Source organism: Giraffa tippelskirchi, chromosome 12 (assembly GCF_054371585.1).
Source record: "Giraffa tippelskirchi isolate mGirTip1 chromosome 12, T2T-mGirTip1v1.2.pri, whole genome shotgun sequence".
NCBI classification, from domain to species: Eukaryota; Metazoa; Chordata; class Mammalia; order Artiodactyla; family Giraffidae; genus Giraffa; species Giraffa tippelskirchi.
Window position 1 is genome coordinate 36,456,864 of NC_137286.1, and position 27,211 is coordinate 36,484,074.

The 27,211-nt window shown below is 40.6% G+C and overlaps 1 protein-coding gene across 2 annotated transcripts in view; it reads right to left on the bottom strand.

Annotated features, from left to right (window-relative positions):
- The window catches only part of HYKK (hydroxylysine kinase), a 29,568-nt gene extending 2,753 nt beyond the window's left edge, over positions 1-26,815 (bottom strand). The window contains exons 1-6 of one of the 2 annotated variants that reach the window (XR_014071137.1): positions 26,693-26,794; positions 22,233-22,445; positions 21,078-21,428; positions 20,059-20,198; positions 6,698-6,881; positions 2,414-2,574 (exon numbers count right to left, since the gene is read on the bottom strand). Coding sequence is in view for 1 of the 2 variants with exons in the window: in XM_081549647.1 (XP_081405773.1) it covers positions 6,698-6,881; positions 20,059-20,198; positions 21,078-21,423 (670 nt within the window). In the remaining variant the exon portion in view is untranslated. Of the gene's footprint in view, positions 1-2,413; positions 2,575-6,697; positions 6,882-20,058; positions 20,199-21,077; positions 21,429-22,232; positions 22,446-26,692 lie in introns of both variants that reach the window. The other variant, XM_081549647.1, reaches the window with a different exon arrangement.
- Positions 26,816-27,211: the final 396 nt, after the last annotated feature.

Sequence of the window (27,211 nt, forward strand, 5' to 3'; positions counted from 1 at the left end):
TTTTCATCAAGAATATGACAGGGGCCTTATCTCATTAACAGTGTAGCCCAGTTTTGGTGTTGTCAAACTTGCATGGTAAATCATGTGTGGTGTGAGCCATGAACTAATCTTGAATAGTAGGGCCAAATGTATCAGGCTTCAGGGAGTTGGAAGAAAAACCTAAACTTGTCTTTTACCATGGAGAGTTTGAGAAGCACTGAGTTAAACCATTGAGTGAGGATTAGGAGGAGATGGGGATGTCTGTGCATACTAAAGCAGTGAGTCATGTACTTTATAATAAGTGCATGATATGAAGTCCATAATATTAGCTTTTAAATATAATGCTGATTTCTTCTATATGACTAAGGGTTGTGTAAATCATGCTTAAGTGATGTAGCACAGTGGGTGGCCTGTAGAAGCAATGACTATTAGTGTAAACTACATGTTTCTGATATGGCGATTTACCATATGATTGATACCATGTCATAGTTTCACTGACAATATTTTTTCTTCCTTAGAGGTTCAGAAAACAATTTGATATCTTATACAGTGGATTGGTATTTTAGAATAAATGAAATATATTACTTCATGAATGCAATCTGTATATGCGGAAACCTCTCTCATTTCATTGCTTCTTTTCACATGTCCAGTGGCCTATTAAGAAATGATCCAGCTAGTTAGTGCTTGGAATAAAATAACAGAAGTAGTTGAATTTGAGAATTAACAAAAGAAAAGAAAGAGTTCTGACCAAGATAGCAGAGTGAATTCATACTTTGATAACCCCAATATACATAGCAATGATAAAAATAAAAAGAGGAAACAACAGATACACAGCCAGACTCAAAACCAAGATAGATTTATACAAACAGAATATAAATGCCAAGCACAAGTGAGCAGTGAGAAGGAATAAACCAATAACCAAGCCACAGGCTTGCCTATTGTGTTCCAGATCAGCAATATGCTTTCCCCTTTTGAGAGAAGGAAATTAAAACGCTACCTGTTGGTTGGGAAACACACTCACCACGTGAAGCTTGAGGCAGTGAAGAGGGCCTCCTAACTCATAAAAGCAGGACCAAATCCGCTACCAACCCACCGCTTAGACTACTGCAGTTCCCAGGAAGGGAGAAGGACAGAAATATAGCCTTGAAACCAAATGCTAAACCTGGATGCTATGTGAATATATCCTGTGCCCAGTTACTGGAGTTACTGAAGACTTTGGTTCAGTGTCTATGGTCAGTTTCTTGTTCTTGCTCATGGTAACTTATTTCCCTGTGTGCTGATATAGAGTATGGCCCAAAGCAGTTATTGTAAAAAGTAATCAAGAAGAACTTCTAAAATTGAAAGATACAATGAATAAATTAAGAATGCAATGGCTGGGTTTAAGAGATTAGACATAGCTAAAAAGATTCCATAAACTACAGAATAGGATAGAAAATTTTCCAAAATGCAGCATGGGCAGAGAAAAAGAGAAGGTAATATACACAGAGGATTCAATAAGAAGGCATAATATGAGCTTAATTGGAGTCTCAAAAGGAGAAGAAGGGGATTAGGTGCAGAGGCAAGAGCTTTCTATAAATGATGAAAGACAGTGTTCACACACCGGTTTGGAAAACCTGAGTAAAGTAAAAAAAAAAAAGAAAAATCTGAAAAGCAACCCAAAGGAGAAAAAGACAAATTATCTTCAGAGAAACAACAGACTGACAGCTGGCCTCTCAGCAGCAATGAAAGCTAAAAGACAGTAGAATTCTAAAATTCTAAACCCATGAGATCTAAAATTCTATAGGCTGTGAAAATATCCTTCAGGAATGAAGACAAAATAAAAACATTTTCAGACAACATCAGAGAAAGTTCACCATTAGGGAACTGCATTAAAGGAAATTTGGAAAGATGTATTTTGGGCAGGAAGAAAATAACTCCAGATAAAAGGTTTGGGGTGCTGGAAGATAAAAGGGAATATATAAGTAAATCTAAATAAACTTGACTCTATAACAAAAATAATAATGTTTTTGGTGGTGAAAAATATAGAATTAAAGTTTACTAAAACAGCAGCATATGAGTCAGGAAGGAGATAAATGGAGTGAAATTTTAAGGTCCCTGTATCAGATTTTGATAAATTGAAGTAGCATGTTAGACTTTATAAGGTAATCATTCAAAGTATATAATTTTCTGGAGACAGAGAAAAGACAAAAATAATTAGCACAAAAACAATTCACTCAAAAGAAGGGAGAAAGAAAAGTAAAAATGGTTCAGTTCAGTTCAGTTCAGTCGCTCAGTCGTGTCCGACTCTCTGCAACCCCATGAACTGCAGCACGCCAGGCCTCCCTGTCCATCACCAACTCCTGGAGTCTACCCAAACCCATGTTCATCGAGTTGGTGATGCCATCCAACCATCTCATCCTCTGTCATCCCCTTCTCCTCCCGCCCCCAATCCTACCCAGCATTAGGGTCTTTTCCAATGAGTCAACCCTTCGCATGAGGTGGCCAAAGTATTGGAGTTTCAGCTTCAACATCAGACCTTCCAATGAACACCCAGGATTGATCTCTTTTAGGATGGATTGATTGGATCTCCTTGCAGTCCAAGGGACTCTCAAGAGTCTTCTCCAACACCACAGTTCAAAAAATGGAAAAGACAGAAAAAAATCAAGAGAACAAAAAATAAGATGGGATAGCTATATCATGTCAGATGGAGTAGATATTAAGGCAAAAAGCAAGATAAATAAAGAAGGATACTTTATATTGATAAAAGATTCAGTTTTCTAGTAAGACAACAATTCTAATTTTATGTGCACACTGCCTTGAAATATATAAAGCAAAATTTGACAGAAATACAAATAAAAATGGGCAATTCACAATTAGAGTGGGAGATTTTAAACACACTTTTCTTGATCATTGTTAGAGCAAGTGGACAAAAAGGTAAGCCAACAATGTTGGTTTGGTTTCATCACTAAGTCGTGTCTGACTCTTGTGACCCCATGTAGCCTGCCAGGCTCCTCTGTCCATGGAATTTTCCAGGCATACTGGAGTGGGTTGCCATTTTCTTCTCCAACAGTATAGAAAATTTAAACAAGATTAACAGATTTGACCCACTGGACATATTTGTACCCAACACCTACTGAATATTTTGTACCCAACACCTACTGAATAAATTCTGTTTAGCATACAGGGAACATTTAAAAATAAATTACCAAATGCTTCACTATGAAGTAAATGTTAAGAAATTTCAAAGTACTGAAATCATACAGAGCTGTTCTGCCCCATATGATAGCCACTGATCATAAGTTGCCATTTAAATTCATTAAGATTAAATAAAATCGAAAGTTCAGTTCCTTAGTTGCACTAGCCATATTTCAAGTGCTCAATAGCCACACAGAAGCTATTATATTAGATAGCACAGATACAAGACATTTCCATCATTGAAGAAAATTCTACTGGATGGCACTGATACAAAATATATTCTCTGACCATAATGCAACAGTAGAAATCAACAGTAAAAGGATAACGAAACATATCATCATGCTGCTGCTGCTGCTAAGTCGCTTCAGTCGTGTCCGACTCTGTGCGACCCCGTAGACGGCAGCCCACCAGGCTCCTCTGTCCTTGGGGTTCTCCAGGCAAGAATACTGGGGTGGGTTGCCATTTCCTTCTCCAATGCACGCACGCATGCTAAGTCGCTTCAGTCGTGTCCGACTCTGTGCGACCCTATGGACAGCAGCCCACCAGGGTTATCTGTCCATAGGATTCTTTAGGCAAGAATACTGGAGTGGGTTGCCATTTCCTTCTCCAAACATATCATCATATATATCTTTTACTGGTCTATATAAATGGAGAGATAGATCATGTGTTCATGGATTAGATTACTCAATCTTGTAAACATACACATTTTCTCCAAATATATATATATATGTGTGTATATACATATGTATGTATGTATTCAGTCTACATCTAGCCAACATCTCAACAAAATTTTTCTTTAAACATGACAAGCTGATTCTAAAATTGATATGGAAATGTAGAAAGAACAAAAAAAGTCAAGAACCTCTTAAAGAGGAACAAGAAAATGAGAGGACATGTTCTACCAGATATGAAGACTTAAAGTTAAAGAAATTAAGATAGTGTAGTAATCTTTAGGGATGCTCAAATATTCCAGTTATCTTCCTTCCAGGAACATGCTGGGTTGCCAATTCCCTGCTTTTCCAAAAGTTGTTAGCAGCAGTGTGGGTTTTTTGGCCACTACATGTAACAAGCGACATCACTTCAGGGCAGATGCTTTAAGATTCAGCGTACAATTTACTATATCTCTTTCTCCACACCAATATCCCAGTTGGTGAAAGTTTTATCAGTCTAAATCCCAAAATAAGAATACACATAGCCCCAGTCAATCCATGACAGACCTGCAGCTTGTGTGGGAACTAAACCGTTGTTATTTAAGTCCACAAGAATTTGGGGGTTATTTGTTACTGCAGCATGACCTAGCCTCACTGATACACAGTGTGCTATGGGTACAGAGATAGATAAATAGACCAATAGAGCATAATATGGTCCAAAATCGTATTTGATTTACAATAGAGGTGGTATTGGAAAATAAAGTGGAAAACATGGCTTTTTAAGAAATGTTGGTGAGAAAATTTATCAGCCATAAGAAAAATCACACTGTATATAAAAATAAATTCCAGATGTATTATAGTCATATTATGAAGGAAAAACATTTTTTTTTCTTTTTTTGGGCTTCAAAATCACTGCAGATGGTGACTGCACCCATGAAATTAAAAGACGCTTGCTCCTTGGAAGAAAACTATGACCAACCTAGACAGCATATTAAAAAGCAGAGATATTACTTTGCCGGCAAAAGATTTGAATAGGCACTTCACAAAAGAATTTATCCAAATGGCCAGTAAATTGGGAAATATACATTAAAACCACAATAAGAAAACATTACACACACATCAGATCGGCAAAAATTGAAGTCTGATGGTACCAAGATTGTAGAGGAATAAAAATTTTATAATCTGCTAGTAGTAGTACAAAGTCATAAAACTGTTCGGCATATCTCTGAAGTTGAATATGGACATGAACTATGGACCTAGCAATTCTACGCCTGAGCTCATGAAGCCATATACCCAAAGAACTCATGAACACGTATACCAAGAGACACAAGAAGATTCATAGAGCACTGTTCTTAACAGACGAGAACTGGAAACAACTCAAATATCTTTGAAGAGAGGAATAGCTAATGTGTGGTATATTTATGAATTGCATACTCTACATTAATAAAAATTAAAGTAAACGGCCACATGCAACAAGATGGATAATCTTAGAGAAGTAATTTTAAGCCAAAAAAAAAAAAACAAACGGCAAGACACAAGTGACTGTAGGGAGACAGACAGGAGCAGGGGAGACCAGTAAGGAGGCTACAGCAATAATCCTTAGTCTTTGGTGTTTTTTAATGGCAGCCTGAGCCAACTAATACGGAAAGCAGAGGACGAGAAGGATGTGCACTGCCTATCCTCGGCTTTGCAAGGGACGCCCCCTCAGTTCCTTGCCCTTTGACCAGTACTTCATGTTGGGTCAGAAGGCTCATTACACCCTAAAGAAATTGCTGCACATGTACATAAGGAGATGCGCCTTGGCATGCTCATTGCAGCATCATTTATATATATATAAATTTATATCTATATATGTTCACTACTGTATCTCCTCACTAAGAATAGTGCCTGGCATATAGACTGCACTGCTCAAGCAATATCTGCTGAATTAACATAGAAAATTCTAGAACTGGAAAGGCCTTTAGGCATTGACCACTCTATCTAAAGTTCTAAATGACTTTGACCATCAATGAACAAATGGGGAAGAGTTCAGAGAAAGATGACAAGTTGCCACTATGGGCCTGAGAGAGAACCCAGGTCTTCTAACACCAGTCAAGACCTCTTTCACACAGTAAGGGTCTAAAAGTGCCTTGATGGCCACCCAGAGGAGAAGTTCTCAATTTTTTTTCCTTTATATATATATATATATGTGTGTGTATATATATAAACTTAAAATTTCATTAACAAGAGAATAGACTCAAAAAATTACATTGAAATAAATTATAGTACACACACACACGATGGAATATTATTCAGCAGTTAAAACTAATCAACTAAATGAACTAGAACTACATCTATTAAATGGATCAATCTGAAAAACATAGTGTTGAATAAAAAATCAGTTTGCACGATGATAATATACAGTGTGATGCCATTTATCTAAAGTCTGAAAGTATGCAAAATACTATATAGGTAATTTATAAATACATATGTAGTAATAGTAAAGGCTTCCCTTGTGGCTCAGCTGGTAAAGAATCCGCCTGCAATGTGGGAGACCTGATCCCTGTGTTGGGAAGATCCCCTGGAGAAGGGAAAGGCTACCCACTCCGGTATTCTGGCCTGGAGAATTCCATGGACTGTATAGTCCATGGGGTCACAAAGAGTTGGACACAACTGAGTAATATTAAAAGATGTATGCAAATTTAGTAGGGAGGGGAGAGGCAGAATCATGTAAATTTAGAGGGGCTTCAAATTCAATTTTAAGGGAGATGAAAGTATTATTCTTTAAAAGCAACAGATATGACAAAGTATTAAGATTGATAAAGCTAAGTTGTACCTCTATACTTTTCTGCTAGTTTGAAATTTGACAATTTAAAAATTAAGAAATATACTTACTTGATTGGGGGGGTACTCACATTCTCTAAAATGACTTAGACTGGTCATCACTTCGTCCTTGAACAGCTGAATGACCTGTTCAACAATCTCTCGATTCCGATTCTGGCCCAAGGCAAAGAGGTATTTCTCCAGAAGAGGAACACTTTTGAGATTCCAGATGAAGTTCTCCCGATGAAGACTACTTAGCTTTGGGTGATGGAATTTCTAAATCAAAAGCAAAGAAGCTCTTAGACTCTTCATAGCACAAGCACTGCTGAGAGGTCTGCTGTGGGCTAGAGGACTGCACCCTCCTAAGGGTGGGCCGGGTGGGTCTCGGGGAGAGGGCTGGTGTTTTCCCGTGGTCACTGACTTGCTTCATTTACCTTAATACACAAAGTGGTCACAATGTCATATTTGCCCAGGATCTCATAGTTTTGAGAGCACATCCCCCACTCCTCACTGCCCATCCTCGTAAGTAGGAGAAGGTAGGATTACCATCTGCAGACTACCAAAGGAACGGAAGCAGCTCTAAAGAGCTCTGCCCCAGGCCCCCGGTTCCCTGTCTGACTTCATCTTTGACAGTGTTTTTCCACTCTCCTCCAATCACACTGACACTGGCCTCCCTGCTTTTCAAGGAACATTCCAGGCACTTTCCCACCCCTTTTGTATTTGCTGTTCCCTCCACCTGGGGATCCCAGGAATTCATATGGCTAGTGCTGTCGTCACCACCAAGTCTTTACTCAAAAATCACCTTCTAGGGGAGGACTCCCTGATCACTCCATCCATCCTCTCCAACATTTCATATCCCTCTTCTCTGCTTATTTTTTCTTCCTTAAGCACCTAGCACGAATTGCTAACATTCACCATGATTCACTGTCCATTCTTGTTAGAATGTAAGCTCCACAAGGAGCAGGAGCTTATTTTTGGTCTGTTGTTCACTACTGTATCCCCAACTTAAAAAGTGCCTGGCATATAGAATGCACTGCTCAAGCAATATCTGCTGAATTAACATAGAAAATTCTAGAACTGGAAAGGCCTTTAGGCATTGACCACTCTATCTAAAGTTCTAAATGACTTTGACCATCAATGAACAAATGGGGAAGAGCTCAGAGAAAGATGACTAGTTGCCACTATGGGGCTGAGAGAGGACCTAGGTCTTCTGACTCCAGTCCAGACCTCTTTCACACAGTAAGTGTCTGAAAGTACCTTGATGGCCACCCAGAGGAGTATCTCTCAAACTTTTTTGACCATGGTCTGCAGGATGAAATATGTTTTAAGTTACAACCTTGTATAAGGCAACACACACCTAAGGAAAAAAAGTTTCTGTAACAACAGTTAGAACCTTTCATGTGACGTATTCTGAGATTTTTTCACTTTATTCTATTTCTTTAAAAATGTTCCTCTAAAGTTAGTTTAACACCCATTCTCATTACCTGGAGTCTGATAACCTCCCCCTTATGCTCCTGTTACCATTAAGATGTCTTTGCTAAGTGGTCATGTAGCCTTTGTTTGAATTCTTCCTGCAGGAGATACTTTTTTACCCTTATTGAAATGGCTGTGTTCTTCCTTTTGCTGAGCTAAAATCTGCCTCTCCCATAGCATCCATACCACGGGTTCCAGCTGTGACCTCTGGGGCTACGGGGAACAGGACTCTCCCACATGACTGTCCTCCAGACATCTGAAGACAGCACTTTTGCCTCTCAGTCTCTTCTGCAGAGTAAACCTTCCTAGTTCCTTCAATTCTTTCTCACATGACATGATTTTGAACCTCCTGACCATCTGATGCGTTAAATGTCACTGTGGACCACAAAAATATTCTGCAGAGTAAGCCCTGAAAACACTGTTGGGAGTTGTGACTTCTGGCAAGTAGGTTTGGAAAGGAAATAATAATGGAGATGATGGTAGAGAGAAAAGAGTTTTGTCTCACACCTTTCATTACTGCTTGATATTTTTACCATATGCATAAATTACTTTTATTTTCATTTTCTGTTTTGTTTTCTATTAAAATTTTTTTTAACTTATTTATTTGGCTGCACTGGGTCTCTGTTTCTGTGTGTGGGCTTTCTCTAGTTGCAGTCAGCAGGGGCTACTTTCCAGTTGTGATGCTCGGGCTTCTCACTGCACTGGCTTCTCCTGTTGCAGAGCACAGGCTCTAGGTTCTCAGGCTCAATAGTTGCAGCTCACAGGCTCCGTAGTTGTGGTGCATGGGCTTCGTTGCCCCACAGCATGTGGAATCTTCCTGGAGCAGGAATCGAACCCACATCCCCTACATTGGCAGGCAGATTCTTAACCATTGGACCATCAGGGAAGTACTACTTTTATTTTTAAAGAAACCAAATTTAAACACTCTTGTTGGGTTTCCAATGGAGCAACAGTCCACTCAGGGAAGACTGCGTCAGTTTCTAAAATGATAGCACTGTTACCTTGTGAATCCTGCTTTGGTATGGAGTAGTAGCAAGAGTACTTGGGAGCTGTACTTGGAATCAGACAGATCTGGGTTTCAATTGGCTTTATCACTTAATATCTCAGATCTTAGTTTCCTTAACAGTAAGATCAGAGTATCAATACCAACCTCACAAGGAATGTAAATGGGTATACCCATTATAGAAAACAGTATGGAGGTTCCCCCCAAAACTAAAGAGTTGGCATATGATCCAGCAATCCCACTCCTGGACATATACCCAGACAAAACTATAATTAGAAAAGATGCATGCACCCCAATGTTCATAGCGGCACTATTTACACAGCCAAGATATAGAAGCAACCTAAATGTCCATCAGCAGAGGGATGGATAAAGATGTGGTATATATATATATATATATATATATATATATATATATATATATATACACACACACACAATGGAATACTACTCAGCCATAGAAAGAATGAAGTAATGCCATTTGCAGCAACGTAAATAGACCTAGATATTATCATACCAAATTAAGTAAGTCAGAAAGAGAAAGACAAATAGCATAAGTATCACTTCTAGGTGGAATCTAAAATATGACACAAGTGAACTTCTCTATGAAACAGAAACAGACTCACAGACATAGATAACAGACTTGTGGTTGCTAAGGGGAAGGGGAGATGGGAGAGGGATGGATTGGGAATCTTGGGTTAGCAGATGCAAGCTATTATATAGAATGGATAAACAATAAAGTCCTACTATATAGTATAGGGAACTATATTCAATATCCTGTTAAAAAAACATAGTGAAAAAGAATATGAAAAAGAACACGTGTGTGTGTGTATATATATATATCTGAATCACTTTTCTGTACAGCAGAAATTAACACAACATGATAAATCAACTATACTTCAGTAAAATTAAAAAATATCAACCTCATACTTATCTGTTGATAAACTAAGACATGAAGGGCTTCCCTGATGGCTCAGTGGTCAAGAATCCACCCACCAATGCAGGAGGCTCGAGTTGGATCCCTGATCCAGGTAGATCCCACATGCCATGTGGCAACTCAGCCCGTTGGCCATAACTATTGTGCCTGTGCTCTGGAGCCTGGGAACCACAGCTACTGAAGTTTGGTGCCCTCGAGCCTGTGCTCCACAACAAAAGAAGCCACTGCAAGAAGCCTGCACAATGCAATGAAGAGTAACCCCTGTTTGCTGAGCAAAAAGCCAGTGCAGCAACAAAGACCACGCACAACCAAAAACAAATAAATTTTAAAAATTATTAAAAAAAAAAACCAAGATGAAATAAAGATTTCATACACAATAGGTTCTCAGTAAATGTTTGTTGAATGTGAACTTTGCAGCTGATGTGCTTGACTTCTCTGGCCTTTCCATGCTTTGGCTCGATGACACACCAACCTGAATTTCTAGTAGTTTAATCACTACTTGTCTGAGGAGGCCTTACAAATAGCTGGGAAAAGAAGAGAAGCGAAAAGCAAAGGAGAAAAGGAAAGATATTCCCATTTGAATGCAGAGTTCCAAAGAATAGCAACAGAGATAAGAAAGCCTTCCTCAGAGATCAATGCAAAGAAATAGAGGAAAACAACAGAATGGGAAAGACTAGAGAATCTCTTCAAGAAAATTAGAGATCCCAAGGGAACATTTCATGCAAAGATGGGCTCGATAAAGGACAGAAATGGTATGGATCTAACAGAAGCAGAAGATATTAGGAAGAGGTGGCAAGAATACACAGAAGAACTTTACAAAAAAGATCTTCACGACCCACATAATCACGAAGGTGTGATCATTCACCTAGAGCCAGACATCCTGGAATGTGAAGTCAAGTGGTCCTTAGAAAGCGTCACTATGAACAAAGATAGTGGAGGTGATGAAATTCCAGTTGAGCCATTTCAAACTCTGAAAGATGATGCTGTGAAAGTGCTGCACTCAATATGCCAGCAAACTTGGAAAACTCAGCAGTGGCCACAGGACTGAAAAAGGTCACTTTTCATCCCAATCCCAAAGAAAGGCAATGTCAAAGAATGCTCAAACTACCACACAACTGCACTCATCTCACATGCTAGTAAAGTAATACTTAAAATTCTCCAAGCCAGGCTTCAGCAATACATGAACCGTGAACTTCCAGATGTTCAAGCTGGTTTTAGAAAAGGCAGAGGAACCAGAGATCAAATTGCCAATATCCGCTGGATCATCGAAAAAGCAAGAGAGTTCCAGAAAAACATCTATTTCTGCTTTATTGACTATGCCAAAGCCTTTGACTGTGTGGATCACAATAAACTGTGGAAAATTCTGAAAGAGATGGGAATACCAGACCATCTGACCTGTCTCTTGAGAAACCTGTATGCAGGTCAGGAAGCAACAGTTAGAGAACAAGACATGGAACAACAGACTGGTTCCAGATAGGAAAAGGAGTCTGTCAAGGCTGTATATTGTCACCCTGCTTATTTAACTTATATGCAGAGTACATCATGAGAAACGCTGGGCTGGAAGAAACACAAGCTGGAATCAAGATTGCTGGGAAAAATATCAATAACTTCAGATATGCAGATGACACCCTTATGGCAGAAAATGAAGAGGAACTAAAGAGCCTCTTGATGAAAGTGAGAGAGAAGAGTGAAAAAGTTGGCTTAAAGCTCAAAATTCAGAAAACTAAGATCATGGCATCTGGTCCCATCACTTCATGGGAAATAGATGAGGAAACAGTGGAAACAGTGACAGACTTTATTTTTCTGGGCTCCAAAATCACTGCAGATGGTGACTGCAGCCATGAAATTAAAAGACTCTTACTCCTTGGAAGGAAAGTTATGACCAACTCAGGTAGCATATTAAAAAGCAGAGACATTACTTTGCCAACAAAGGTCTGTCTCATCAAGGCTATGGTTTTTCCAGTAGTCATGTATGGATGTGGGAGTTGGACTGTGAAGAAAGCTGAGCGCCGAAGAATTGATGCTTTTGAACTGTGGTGTTGGAGAAGACTCCTGAGAGTCCCTTGGACTGCAAGGAGATCCAACCAATCCATCCTAAAGGAGATCAGTCCTGGGTGTTCCTTGGAAGGACTGATGTTGAAGCTGAAACTCCAATACTTTGGCCACCCTATGCAAAGAGTTGACTCATTGGAAAAGACCCTGATGCTGAGAAGGATTTGGGGCAGGAGGAGAAGGGGACGACAGAGGATGAGATGGCTGGATGGCATCACCGACTCGATGGACATGAGTTTGGGTGGACTCCAGGAGTTGGTGATGGACAGCGAGGCCTGGCGTGCTGCGATTCATGGGATCGCAAGGAGTTGGACATGACTGAGTGACTGCACTGAACTGAATCACTACCCTTTATTAGTCTGTCTAAATCTACCTCTTGTCACCTTCCTCACTCTACCTCTCATCCCAATTCCCAGTTCTCAAACACCTTGTTTCCTCTACTGTAAATCTGTGACTATACTTATAAGCCTGCCCAGTATTTTCTTCTTTCTTATACTTAAATGTATCTCCTGAGACTAACCTCCAGCTCATCTGTGAACAAAGCTGCAACCAAATTCCAGTACAGATCAGTTGGTGTCTTTACTTGTGAATGCCCTGATTTTGGCAATGACCACCCACAGTGCTCCTTGTACTCTGGGCCCCCTAAGCCTGCCCACCTGCTGGAAGCTTCAGTGCCCCCAGCCACCTCCCCAGCAGAACAGAACAGTCACAGTCTCTGCCACCTCTATGGGATTAAAATTCTTCACCTAAGTGATATCTTGGGCAGACTCCATGGTTCCTAGTGTTTGTACAGAAAGTAAGAACTTACCACCTGCAAAGGCCTGGGGTGAGGTTAGGTGAGGGCATGAACAATGGGAATAAAGCATGATAAAATGCGTTATAATACCTAGTGAGGAATGCTTCTCTTGGTTTCCTCTAGAACTCTCATGTCCTCTATGAGACAACTTAGGTTGCACAGCAGAACAGCAGGTGGTTAACTACACAGCAGAACCCGCTGTCAGCAATGGTGCGGTGCTATCTCCCTCTTAGAACTGTAATTGTCATTTCAGAATTTAGAGGTAAAAGTTGAAACCTCAACAGCAATAGGCACTACAATGCAGGCCACAGGGAGCATAGAAAGAGAGGTCAATGATAAAGAACTCTTATGGAACAGATGCTCATTTCAACAGCTCATTTTATGGATTTGATTATGGGGGTGGTTGAGAGACTTTCCTGAACATTCCAATCAGTTCAAAGATTTCTCTAAATAAAAGTAATATATGAAAACAATTCCTAAATATACACTGAGTTGAGGAGGCAGAGCAAGTAGGAAGACCAAAGCTGCAAGTCTGCAGGATAGATGACCAGAAACCAGGTTGCTACAGAGACAGAACTCTAGAGATCTGTAGATATCCCCCTTGAAACCTGGCAGACATGTATGATCAGTACAGAGGATGAGGAAAGCTACTCAAAGCTGGGGAAAGAACCACCTGAAAGATTAGAGGGAAGAGTACTTGGACAACTCAGGGTCAGGAATAGTGCCTGTTCCCACCAATCAGGCTCACAGTTCATGGGATATTAGGCAGAGACTCAGAGGGTCTTGCATTAATAGTGTGGAATAACCGTCCTACACTAAACCCACTCTCGGTCCCACCCATGAAGAATGAAGTTCAGTTCAGTTGCTCAGTCGTGTCTGACTCCTTGTGACCCCATGGACTGCAGCATGCCAGGCTTCCCTGTCCATCACCAGCTCCTGGAGCTTACTCAAACTCATGTCCATAGAGTCGGTGATGCCATCCAACCATCTCATCCTCTGTCGTCCTCTGCTCCTCCAACCTTCAATGTTTCCCAGCATCAGGGTCTATTCCAATGGGTCAGTTCTTTGCATCAGGTGGTCAAAGTATTGGAGTTTCAGCTTCAGCTTCAGTCCTTCCAGTATTCAGGACTGAACTGCTTTAGGATGGACTGGTTGGATCTCCTTGCAGTCCAAGGGACTCTCAAGAGTCTTCTCCAACACCACAGTACAAAAGCATCAATTCTTTGGCGCTCAGCTTTCTTTATAGTCCAACTCTCACATCCATACATGACTACTGGAAAAACCATAGCTTTGACTAGATGGACCTTTGTTGGCAAAGTAATGTCTCTGCTTTTTAATATGCTGTCTAGGTTGGTCATAACTTTTCTTCCAAGGAGTAAGCGTCTTTTAATTTCATGGCTGCAATCACCATCTTCAGTGATTTTGGAGCCCCCCAAAATAAATTATCTCACTGTTTCCATTGTTTCCCCATTTATTTCCCATGAAGTGATGGGACCGGATGCCATGATCTTAGTTTTCTGAAGGTTGAGTTGTAAGCCAACTTTTTTACTCTCTCCTTTCACCTTCATTAAGAGGCTTTTTAGTTCTTCTTTGCTTTCTGCCTTAAGGGTAGTGTCATCCGCATATCTGAGGTTATTGATATTTCTCCCAGCAATCTTGATTCCAGCTTGTGCTTCATCCAGCTTGACATTTCACATGATGTACTCTGCATATAAGTTAAATAAGCAGGGTGACAATATACAGCCTTGACGTACTCCTTTCCTGATTTGGAACCAGTCTGTTGTACCATGGACAGTTCTAACTGTTGCTTCTTGACCACATACAAATTTCTCAGGAGGCAGGTCAGGTGGTCTGGTATTCTCATCTCTTTCAGAATTTTCCACAGTTTGTTGTGATCCACACAAAGGCTTTGGTGTAGTCAACAAAGCAGAAGTAGATGTTTTTCTGGAACTCTCTTGCTTTTTCGATGATCCAGCAGATGTTGGCAATTTGATCTCTGGTTCCTCTGCCTTTTCTAAATCCAGTTTGAACATCTGGAAGTTCACAGTCCACGTACTGTTGAAGCCTGGCTTGGAGAATTTTGAGCACTACTTTGCTATCCTATGAGATGAATGTGTGGTAGTTTGAGCATTCTTTGGCATTGCCTTTCTTTGGGGTTGGAATGAAAACAGATATTTTCCAGTCCTGTGGCCGCTGCTGAGTTTTCCAAATTTGCTGGCATATTGAGTGCAGCACTTTCACAGCATCATCTTTCAGGATTTGAAATAGCTCAACTGGGATTCTATCACCTCCACTAGCTTTGTTCATAGTGATGTTTCCAAGGCCCACTTGACTTCGATTCCAGGATGTCTGCCTCTAGGTGAGTGATCACACCATCATGGTTATCTGGGTCATGAAGATCTTTTTTGTATAGTTCTTCTGTGTATTCTTGCTACCTCTTCTTAAAATCTTCTGCTTCTGTTAGGTCTGTACCATTTCTGTCCTTTATTGTGCCTATCTTTGCATGAAATGTTCCCTTGGTCTCTCTAATTTTCTTGAAGAGACCTCTAGTCTTTCCCATTCTATTATTTTCCTCTATTTCTTTGCACTGATCACTGAGGAAGGCTTTCTTATCTCTCCTTGCTATTTTTTGGAACTCTGCATTCAAATGGGTATTTCTTTCCTTTTCTTCTTTGCCTTTAGCTTCTCTTCTTTTCTCAACTATTTGTAAGGCCTCCTCAGACAAGCATCTTGCCTTTTTGCATTTCTTTTTCTTGGGGATGGTCTTGATCACTGCCTCTTGTACAATGTCACAAACCTCTGTCCATAGTTCTTCAAGCACTCTGTCTATCAGATCTAATCCCTTGACTCTATTTGTCACTTTCACTGTATAATCATAAGGGATTTAATTTAGGTCATACCTGAATGGTCTAGTGGTTTTCCCTACTTTCTTCCATTTAAGCCTTAATTTGGCAATAAGGAGTTCATGATCTGAGCCACAGTCAGCTCAGATATATTAAGACACAAAGTATGAAGCATTAGGACACAAAATCACCAAACTGCTTCCAAGTGACTTAAATGCACCACTCAAGGAAGCTCAGTGAACACCAAGCACAAGAAACATAACCACAACTATGTCAAGACATATCATGATCAAATTGCTCAAAAGTAGAGACAGAGACACCCACTCCAGTGTTGGCTGGAGAATCCCAGGGACAGGGGAGCCTGGTGGGCTGCTGTCTATGGGGTCGCACAGAGTCGGACATGACTGTAGCGACTTAGCAGCAGCAGCAGAGATGGAGACAATCTTAAGACACACTGTCACACACACACACACACACACACACACACACACACACACACACACAGATGACATACATATTAAATTCAGAGGAACAATCTGACAGCAGATTTCTTGTCAGAAACAATGGAAGAGAAGAAAGTAGTAGAGTGTGTTTAAAACACGTTGGAAAAGACAGTCAACCTGAAAGTTTATGTCCAGTGAAAATATCTTTCAAAAATGAAGGTGAAACAAAGACATACAAAAGCTGAAAAAATTCATTATCAGCAGCCCCACACTATAAGAAATGTTAAATGAAGTCTTTTAGGTAGAAGGGAATAATATAGATCGACAAAAAGTATGAAGAGCACTGAAAAAGGTAACCACACAGGCAAATATATAATTTTTTCCTAATTAAATCTCTTTAGAAGATAATCGAAAGTTTAAACAAAAAATAGCAATGTATAAGTAAAAAGTATGACAACAATAGGTATAGGGCTTCCCAGGTGGCGCTAGTGGTAAAGAATCTACCTGCCAGTGCAGGAGACACCGGGAGGTCGGTTCGATCCCTGGGTCAGGAAGATCCCCCTCGGATAGGAAACGGAACCCCACTCCAGTATTCTTGTCTGGAAAATTCCATGGACGGAGGAGCCTAGTGGGCTACAGTCCATGAGGCCACAAAGAGTCAGGCATGACTGAGTAACTGAGCATGACAGCAATAGAATAAGGACAGGAAGGAAGGAAGAGAAGTATACTATGTCAGGCACATACACCATACATGAAATGATATAGCTTGAAGGTAGACCGTGATCGGTTAAAGATGTATTCTATAAACCCTAAAGTCAACCACTAAAATCAACAGTTATAGCTAATAAGCCAACAAAGGAGGTTAAATGAAATCATAAAAAATACACAAGCCAAAAGAAGGCAGGAAAAAAAAGGGCAAATTAGAGAATAAAGAATTTATGTGACAAAAAGAAAGCAGATCTCAAGATGACAAGCTTAAACCTAACCATACAAAAATCACATTAGATGTAAATGCTCTAAACATCCCAACTAGAGAGCACAGATTATCAGACTGGATAAAAAAAGCAAGATTCATATATATGCTGTCTATAAGAAACACACTTTTACTATAAAGTAGCAAAGAATTTTTTCCCTCATTCCCAGAAAACAATAAATATTAAGTCTTTTGGGGGTAGAGAGAATTAAAAAACCCTCCTAAAGCTTATTGTTAAAGTGTTCTCAGCCCTTTCTCATCTCTTACTTAACTCTTCTAAAGGCTCTGTCTTACTCTTTTCTCTAAAGTGCCAACCAGATAGAAAAAAGAAAAACAAAATCAAGGAATGGGAGCAGGCAAGCCAATCCCAGCAGACATTAATGGAGCACATATGAAATGCACAGAGGCTGATGTGCTTTTCTGTATGGCAGGAAGCCTTAAAAAACTTCCACAGATCTCAACACCTTCTAGACCCATGTCTGATACTCTTCCCCTTCCCATCCCTCCAGTCCTTCGTTCCAGGCTGTGAAGGTGACTCAGGATTGCTACATGGGGAAAATCCTGCCTATTTCAGAATGGAGTTTTGCCCCAGCAGATCCAGGTTAGAATCCATGTCCTGCTCAGCCCTTTCCTCTCCTCCATCCTTAACATTAAATCAGTCACGAAATTCAGTTGGCTCTGTCTCCTAAATATATCTTGAATTGTTTCTTGGTTCCAGTCCTCAATCAGCTTTTACTTGATTACTGCATTAGCTCCCTAGATGGATTCCCTCCCTCCATTCTGGCTTTCTGCCAATCTAACCATCATACTGGCCATAAGAGAGCTATAAATGAGAATGTTTTTCCTGTTTAAAAACCCTCCAAGTCTCCCTACTGTCCAAGAAAATAAGACAAAGTCCAAGCTCCTTACGATAACATATTTTATAATCTGACTCCACCCTATGTTTCCAACTTTAGCTCCTATCTCTTTCAGGTGTAAACTGTATGCTCCAGCCACAGTAAATTATTCAGAAGTTCTGGAACATGGTCATCGTTCTACCATGATTTCTTGCATGCTCTTTCCTTTCACTGAATACCCTTCCTCCTTTTCTCTGACTGACTGATGGATCCGAGACTTTAAAACCAGCTCATAAGCTTTTTTAAATTAAAAAACTTTTTATGAAGCCCTCCTTGAATATCTAATATGTGTTTGACACTGCTAGACACCAAGGATAAAAGACAAATAACTAAGATGTAGACCAATTTCTTAAGAAGGTCATGGTTTCTTATGTAGCCTATGTAACAGGACTCACAAGCAACTAACTTACAATACCATCATGGTAGACTGTTACCCCAATGGCCTCCTATGAACCATGCCTCCTGGTCTGCATGCCCTTGTACAGCTTCTCCTACTTGGGATTAGACATGTCACTTGCTTTGGCTAATGAAATGTGAGCTAACATGATTCAAGCAGGGTCTTGATAAGCAGTCGCCCACTGGGGGCTTGTCTTTTTCAATCTGTCTCGGAAGCCAGCAGTCATGTTGCAAGGATGCTCAAGGCCATCCTGGAGGATGAGACACCACATGAAGAAAAGAGGACACATGGAAAGGATCTGAAGCACCGCAGCTAAATATAGCTGCGAGTGACGCCAATTAATACCACGAAGAGCAGAGGGACCTAGTCAGTCAACCCACAGAATCATGTGAGTTGATGGACGCACAAGTTCCGATGGAAAAAAGAGCAGCAAGTGATCCTCTTTGTCCACCCTGGGAAGAGAAAGAAGGGACCAGGGAAGATTTCCCAGGGGAAGTGATTCCTGAGCTGTGTGTTGAAGGATAATCAGGAATTTTGCAGAGCAGGGGAAAAGGTATTAATGGTTGAGAAGATAACAAAGGCAGAGATGCATGAAACAGAAAGGCACATTCAGGGGGCAATGGGAAGTTCTACTCTGGTGGTGAGAGAAGCATGAAAGGGAAGACACGGACAGTGAGGCTGAGGGGCAGAGGCAGGGACGAGGCCGGCGGGGCCTTGTCTGAAAGAGACGCTGAGGACCTTGGCGTTTACTTGGAAAGCAGTGAGAAGCCACTGAAAGATTTTAATTATGGAACTGACGTGGTCAGATCTGTAGTTTTAAAAAGTAACTCTGATTGATATAAAAAATAAATTGAAGGAGAAAAATATCTGAATGCAGCGAGGGATAGTCAAGGCAGGAATGGAAAGTAGATGGATTGATTGTAGAGACATCTGAGAGGTAGACTGGCCAGGATTCAGTGAGTAATTGCAAGTGTTTTACTCATACAAACTGGGGTTACTTTTTCAAGTGTCTATGTGTCCCTTGGAACACACTCCTCTAGGACAGGGGAATCCCTATTGTTCCCCCAGTTCCTGGCATAGAAGGGGTTCTCAGTGAACATTTGTTCATTAAATGAAGATGTTTTGTGGGTACGTTTGGAAAAATATTTGTCAAACAAGGTATCTTCTCTATATGACAAAAACATTTTTAATATAAGTCATTTCAATCCATTTGTAACATAGCTATTGCTTCATAAAGAGCTCTGGCTGATTATGTCTGGTGAAAACTTTGGATTTTAATTTGTGAATGCAGACTGTTTTCAGTGAGCAGCATAGAGGATATCATGAATTTCTAGATGTAGGTTAATCTTACCACTAAGCTAGTAAAGTACAGACCTGGGCAAAAAGAAGCCTGTCAATATCCATGCATCTAGTACCTTATTTTCTCCCTAATATTGGGTCGGGTTGGCCAAAAAAATTCATTCAGTTTTAGGTATACATAAAAGACACATTTTTCATATTCACCAAGAACTGTATTGAACATCATATTCACTAACCAAACTTTCTGGCACCAAATAAAAAGAGTCTGACCCTGGGTGTATTTAAAATAAATCAAAACCAACAAAGAACAATTCTTATAAACAAAATAAAATCCCAAATCTTACCTCCAGTGTTTTATCCAACTTAGCAGCTAGCCTTCCAATTTCATATAAGAGCTGAGGGCCAATGGGAATCTCAGCTATGGGTCTTCCTGGGAGGTAAGTCAGCAGCCTCACCAAGTAGCTTTTGACTTCGGAGCCGCTATCTAGATGGATGGAAGGATATATTCTGTCAACTATTCTTGGGGGAAAAGAAAGATTAGAGGCTATTTTGCCTTTGCAATTATTATAGCAAGGAATAATACTGAACAAAGGAAAAAAACAAAAACAAAAACATGCTAACACAGGACAAGTCAGCAGGATTCTATGAGGCAGGACTGAATGGATCAAGCCAGCAAGGAGAACAGATAGACTTCAGAACACTGGGGCCAGCCATTTACATCCTAACATGAATGTAGCTCCAAGTCTGCTGGCCTTGGCTCTAAACGTAAATTATCTACTCTGGTAAATGAATGCTTAAAACACATTTTTAATAAATTTACAGTGGGGGAAATTGTGATAAAGAAATGACTGTTTCAGAATCACAGACTTCTTTAGGGACAAACTGTTGCTTGGAGAATTCTGTTAGACACGTCTTAGCACTTAGAATTGAAAGGGGCCAAGTTTCACAGATGAGAGCTCATAGCCTTAAGAATTTAAGTCACGTATACCATAATTACAGAGCTGGGATCTAAAATTCCTGATTCTGTGTGCTTTCTACTATATCACAGCACCAAAATACACAGCTGATCTGATAAGTAAAACTATTTAATTATTTTTCTAATTAAAAATAAAAGTTCCCCTAGTTTTCACATATTCCCTTAGTTACTCATCCATCAGATCCTTTGCAGGCAGAAGAGTTACGCCAGATCCCAGCCCTAACCACAGCCCCAGTTTCCACTTTGGTGATGCTGTAGCTTCTCCCAGCTGCTGAAAGAAACAACCGTCTTAACCCTTGGAATGACGTACCTGTTCTTGATATTTCTACTTGTGGCCAAAATGCAGTAATGTACATGGACGGGCGATGACCGGTGGTGGTCTCTTACCTACAGACACGAGAGAGGTTATGTGGTCTCCTTTAGTACGACACACAGAGGCTGTTGGAAATCCAGCTGCTCTCAGAAACATGATGATATGACTCTGCACTTCAATCAGGTCTGGAGTTTTGCTAGATTCAGTGTTGCTTATTTTGAGGACACATTCATTTGGGCCATCTGTAGTGACTTTGGTTCTTGCAATGCATACATGAAAGTTTTGGTCATCATAGCTAGGAAGTGGCTGGATCTTGGAAACTTTTAACCCAAATACTGATTCCACTAATGCAGAGGCTTGTACCTCACTGAAAGAGGGCTTGGTAAGAGCCTGTGATTGCTGACCGTCTCCACTTGACATTATTTCTAAGGAAAAAAACAAACAACAAACTGGAAAGGGGACTTATATTGAATATACTTATTTAAAAGATTTTTCTCAAGACAGACAAATAATGTTTCCCAATACTGATTCAGTACTTCTCTTGATTGTGAATTTTTACTCATAAAGTTAAAAACATCAAATGAGTAAATGAGATTTAAAAAGTGGATTAAAAACATAGTCCTGCCTCATCCCTGCATATTTATACAATAACTTTGTTCTTTAATTTCCAAGAGGCATGGTAGGCCAGCTGGTCCTGACGTCATCTACCTTATGTCTATTTCTCTAAGACTCCAGTCTTTCTATTAAAGGTAGAGAGGGTCTTTTTAATTTGTTATTTTTGTTATTTATTATCTAGTGTTTGAGGATCCATATTTTAACATACCATAGATTGGTAAATACATTTATTTTGATTACAAATAGCCCTAAATTACAAATAGCTTAAATCACTGTGACTTTTGGACATTCTGGAAGGAAAACTCAATTCTAAAGCAAGTTTTCACAAGCTGAAAACCAAAATGTAAAAAAAATATATATCCTTTCAATGTAAAATTAGGTAGTCAAGGGTGAAATTTGGTAAGGGCAGGCAACAGGTCAAGGATAAGAAACTTGAACTGGTTAGGACTTTATGAGACATCTAATCTCATTACAATAAATCAATGAAATCGATTAACAGAATACTTATATTAATAAGCTACTACAAGTTACAATAAACATGCAGAATTGTATCATTCTATATTCAGTATCCTACTTAATTTTCAGTACAAACTGGGAAGTAAATTTTCTCATACCTATTTACAGATTAGAAACCCAGAACTTAGAGAAATTGAGTAACTTGCCCCAGCTTGCACAGGTAGTACACTGTAAAGCTCAAATTCAAATCAGATTTGTCTGAGTCCACTGTTCATGCCTTTTCTCTTATAGTGACTGTGGCTTATCAAAATAATTAATTCTTCATATTTCTTTGTATAAACGTGAAATTTTCCATTTTTGAATTTAAAAACCTAAAAAAAAAAAACACAGATAGATAAAAAAGCAGTAACTAAAAGTCCTTGTACCATAAATAATATCTAATCTCACCTCACAAGCAAAATGTATGCTTCCAGGCACAGAATGCATACCGGGAAAGCACCATGGTATCACCGGTTTCTCCACTCCTTCCAGCAATATCAACTTTATTTAAAGGAGGAATGTAGGTCCTAGGAGGTTAAGTGTCTTGCCCAAAGTTATATATAAAGTTACAGTGAGAACTCAGCACTCAATTCCTAATTCTTAAGTATGTCCTTTGGGTTTAACCCTTTATTACCATCACTTTGGGTTTAAAATGTAAATTCAAATACAGTGATCTTATTTTCCTGTGTTACAGGTATCATCACCTAGCTTACTGCGCATACTTCAAAGGGTGGGCTGATGTGCAAAGCATTCCCGAGAAGCACTGTGGGAGATAGGAAATGCAATTAGAGGGCTCTGAAGTTAGCTCACTGTCACAGATATCCTAAACAATGAAAAACTTAAAAGGTGCTCAAAACAAGTTACAAAGCAGTAACTGATAAACTAATAGAATGCCAAAGAAAACACTGAATTAAGTATAAACCTGATGAAGTGACTGAGTTCGCCTTAAATTGTGAAGAATAAATTTTCTGGGACTTCCCTGGTGGTCCAGTGGGTAAGAATCTGTCTTGCAATGCAGGGGATGTGGGTTCTATCCCTGGTGGGAGATCTATTAATAAGATCCTACGTGCTATGGAGCAACAAAGCCCATGCACCATAACTAGTGAGCCCACACATGTCAGAGCCTGTGCACTGCAACTAAGACCCAAGGCAGCCAAATAAATAAATACTGAATTTATTTTTCTACTGCTAAGCAGAACAGGGGCTTAAAAATTAAGATTGCTTACAGAAAGTAAAGGCGCATCTGAGTTTATGACCTATGAAATTAATATCTGCCAAAACTATGATAGAAATTCAGAGGAGAGAGAAATTACTACAGCCTAATGATATTCTTGAGAAGATGGATTTGAATTGAGCTATAAATATGAATTGGATAAACAAGATGGGGGAGACTGTTTTCTTCCCCTTGATAATGCCACTCTCTGCTACACATATTTTGCATATTTCCTCTGTGTGTGTGTGTGTGTGTGTGTGTATACATATATATACACACTCACCATATATATATGGTGGTGGTGGTTTAGTCGCTTTGTCATGTCCAATTCTTCAATCCCATGGACTGTAGCCCACCAGGCTCCTCTGTCCATGGAATTTTTCAGGCAAGAATACTGGAGTCGGTTGCCATTTCCTTCTCCAGGGAATCTTCCCAACCCAGGGATCAAACCTGGGTCTCCTGCATTGTAGGTGGATTCTTTACCCACTGAGTTACCAGGAAAGCCCATATATATATATGGAAGGCAATGTTAGGATATTCTGAACATCCTTTAGGAACCAAATATTTAAGATCCTTGCAATTTCACTTCCCCCTTTTCCCAAAATAGTTTTATTCCAATCTGTCCTTCATACTAAATTGTAAATAATTAGCAACATTTTGGGGATGGGTTGCATATTGGGCTACATGTAATTTCTGTTCAAAAGATGTAGTGTTATATAAAAAGAATCTCATGAACAGTTAGTGCTTGTTGATAGAAATCAGCACAGCTGTTGCTTCTGGCAAGAAGGTGGCATGAAGGAACTTTCTGGGAGGAAAATGTTCTACACCTTGACTAGGCTTTGGTTACATGGGTGTAAACATTTGTCAAAACTTAGCTTAAAACTCAGAGAAGGAAATGGCAACCCACTCCAGTATTCTTTCCTAGAGAATCCTGTGAACGGAGGAGCCTGGTGGGCTGCCATCTATGGGGTCGCATAGAGTCGGACACGACTGAAGTGACTTAGCAGCAGCAGCTTAAAACTTAAGTCAGCACAAGATCTGTGAATCTCACTGCATGTAAATTTTACTTGAAAAAAAAAAAGCTTTGTGAGAGACGGCTAGGACAGGTGATAGGGGTGGGGTCTTAGGACTTTTTTTCCTGTGTTAGAGCTCCCCAAATCAGACCATATGCCTGTTAATGTCTAATCACTTCAGATCTATGACAGCCAAAGTCCAACTTAGTCCAGTGAGGGAAAGGGGATAAAATTCAGGGAGGTACACTAGGACTCTCCTCTATGACCCCCTCTCTCATTCAGCCCCAAGGCTATAGCCTGATGACTTGTGATAAGATTATAACCCCCAAACGCCAGTCTCCTTCCTATCCCTCCTTCCCTGACCCTCTTAACCTAAGTGATTTCTCCTGCCTTTAAACTTGCATAGCCCCTGTGCCGCTGGTAGATTTCCACCACCTGTTATAGTTATTGCATTCTTGCCAATCACTCCCCGTATCTACTTTCTGACTAGGGCATATGCTTTCAGAAGCAAATTAAGTCATTCGGATTTTGTTTACTAAAGACACTGTGACAAAGCCTGAATGGAGTTTAAAACAATCTCTGCACCTGAAACTTCTGGGAACCAGTATGTCCTGTCACACTGCATATGGGTTTAAGGCTTTACATAGGATTTTAACATTCCTCCTGGAGATTTATAAACAGGTGTCAGGCCCATATTCAGAATGTAATATGAACTAAAGCTTTACATTCAAGACAAAATCCCAGAGTAATTTTTCAACTCCTAAAGCTTTAAAGATATCAGGATAATTTTGAATTCAATATGAATTAGAAATCCTTACAGTTGGAAGGACACTTAGAAGCAATTAGTGAAGGCCAATCTGCGTTCCAGTCTAGAAAATGTCCCTACAACATTCTTGAATGGGGTTTGTTAACCCTCTACTTAAAGCTCACTGTTTTCTACAGCAATGTTGGCAGCTCTAGCCATCAAAGACAGCCTGATGTAACAAAAAGTTGTGCTGGTTAAGTGTTTTTATCACATTAAAAAAATAGAATAAAGTAGTTTCTATGCTGGGAGAGAAAAGACATTTTATACGTAACCTCTGAAACTTTGCACTATTCACATCTCCTTTAAAAGGGAGCTGGACTAGATTATCCCTAGAAATTCCTTCTAGTGCTAACATTCTGTTTCTAAAGTTCTTTCTTTTTGAGCTTAAATTTAGGTTTTTTTTTTCTTTGTATACAGAGACTCCAAATATGGAATTAATGGCACAGATCAAGTCAGCATTTGTGCACCACCTGGGAAGCCCAAGTAAGTAAATACGGAGAAAGAAATGTGTTAATCAGAGATGGCTGTCTTAACCAAATGTCTTTTGTATGGGTGGAGGGGGTGAGGAAGGGAACTCAAATCCTATAGGTAGTTGCGCTGTATTTCCTGCCAACAGTGTGTAACTTGGCTTCTGAGAAAGTGCTCAGGAAGCAAATGTTTTCCAACTCCACGGCTTATGCCAGAATCTCAAAACCTTTGTCCTACAACCTGGGGGACTGGACCTTCAACTCTGCACTTTGTGAAAGGTATACCGGACGAGATTCTTTCTTCTCCCTCACTCTCAAAGTTTCACACAGTCTAGTAAATTCTACCTTAGCATGTCTTCCAAATCTGCCCTTCTTGTCCTGTAATTCCTTCTGCTGTGTCCTTCCAAGGTTGGAGAGCAAGGATTATATCCAGTAAATCTCCGTATCCCCAGCCCAGATTCTAGCCTAGATTCTTATTAACTATCAAGAAGAATTAATGACAGAAGGGTTACTTTCATTCCACAGGCTCATGAGGGTAGTTTACCCTCAAAGGGTTTCAGGAAACAGAAAGGTAGGGAACTAGAATCTGTAGGTTTTCAAAGACAACAACAGTGGGTGCCCTGAGTGTTTTCCTTCTGGGTGAGAAGGAACAGGTGGTAGGAGAGCGTCTGCAGAGGGGTTGCTGACCCAAAAGACTGGAAAATAAGGGAGAAAGAGGGCACATTAGTCGGGTTCAGAGTGTTATGCTGTGAGGTCCAGTGGAGCCCTAGAAATTGTTCCCACTAGACACCTGGCCGGGAGTGCCAGGCGCCGCATGGGTTGGACCAGATGGCTTCTCAGGTGCCACACCCCAATTCTAGGCTCTCATCTCAGCCTTCTGGGTTGTAGGTGCGATGCAGCAAGGAAGGTGGCTTGCGCATCACCTGAATAGAGAGTCTGAGGTGGATTAGGGGCTGGAGGCGCTGGAGGGGCCAGAGGCTCCCGACTCCTGGCCCCAGACTCGCAGCGAGCCTCCTTGCTCTCCGGGCCGCCCCCTCCAGAGGGTTCTGGGGTTCGCCTCTGCTTTCCCCACCCGGCTCACCCGCAACGACCCGAGGTCCTGACGTGGATCCCGCTCTCGAGCAGCCGGGGATTGCGGCCGCGGTCCTGCGCTCCCGCTGGGAAGTCGCGCCCAACTTGTCGCGTCTGGGTCCGCCCCTCCTCCGAGCGCGTGAGTCCTGACTTCTGATTGGCTCCTCGAGACTCCCCCGCCGCCAATAAGCGAAGACTCTTGGAAGGCGAGGCTCCGCCAGGCCGATCCCGGGCTGCAGAAGAGGCTGCGAATAGAGAAATTCAGAGATCAGGCTTTGGATGGATCTGCAATCCCGTCCCGCCTTCTCTCAGCGGTCACCCCAGTCAGAACGCGGTTATCTCCCTACAAAACTGGACTTCTTCTTTCTGATTGGCTCTTTGAGATTCCGCTCCGCCCCTTGGTGGGTAACCATTTAGGAGGCTTTCAGCTCTTGAGTGGCATCTTGCAGTTCCTCCCAGTCCATGAAGTTGTGGAGGCTTCGTGGCCTGCTTCACTCGGGATTCTCTTGTTTGGATAGAATTCGCGTCC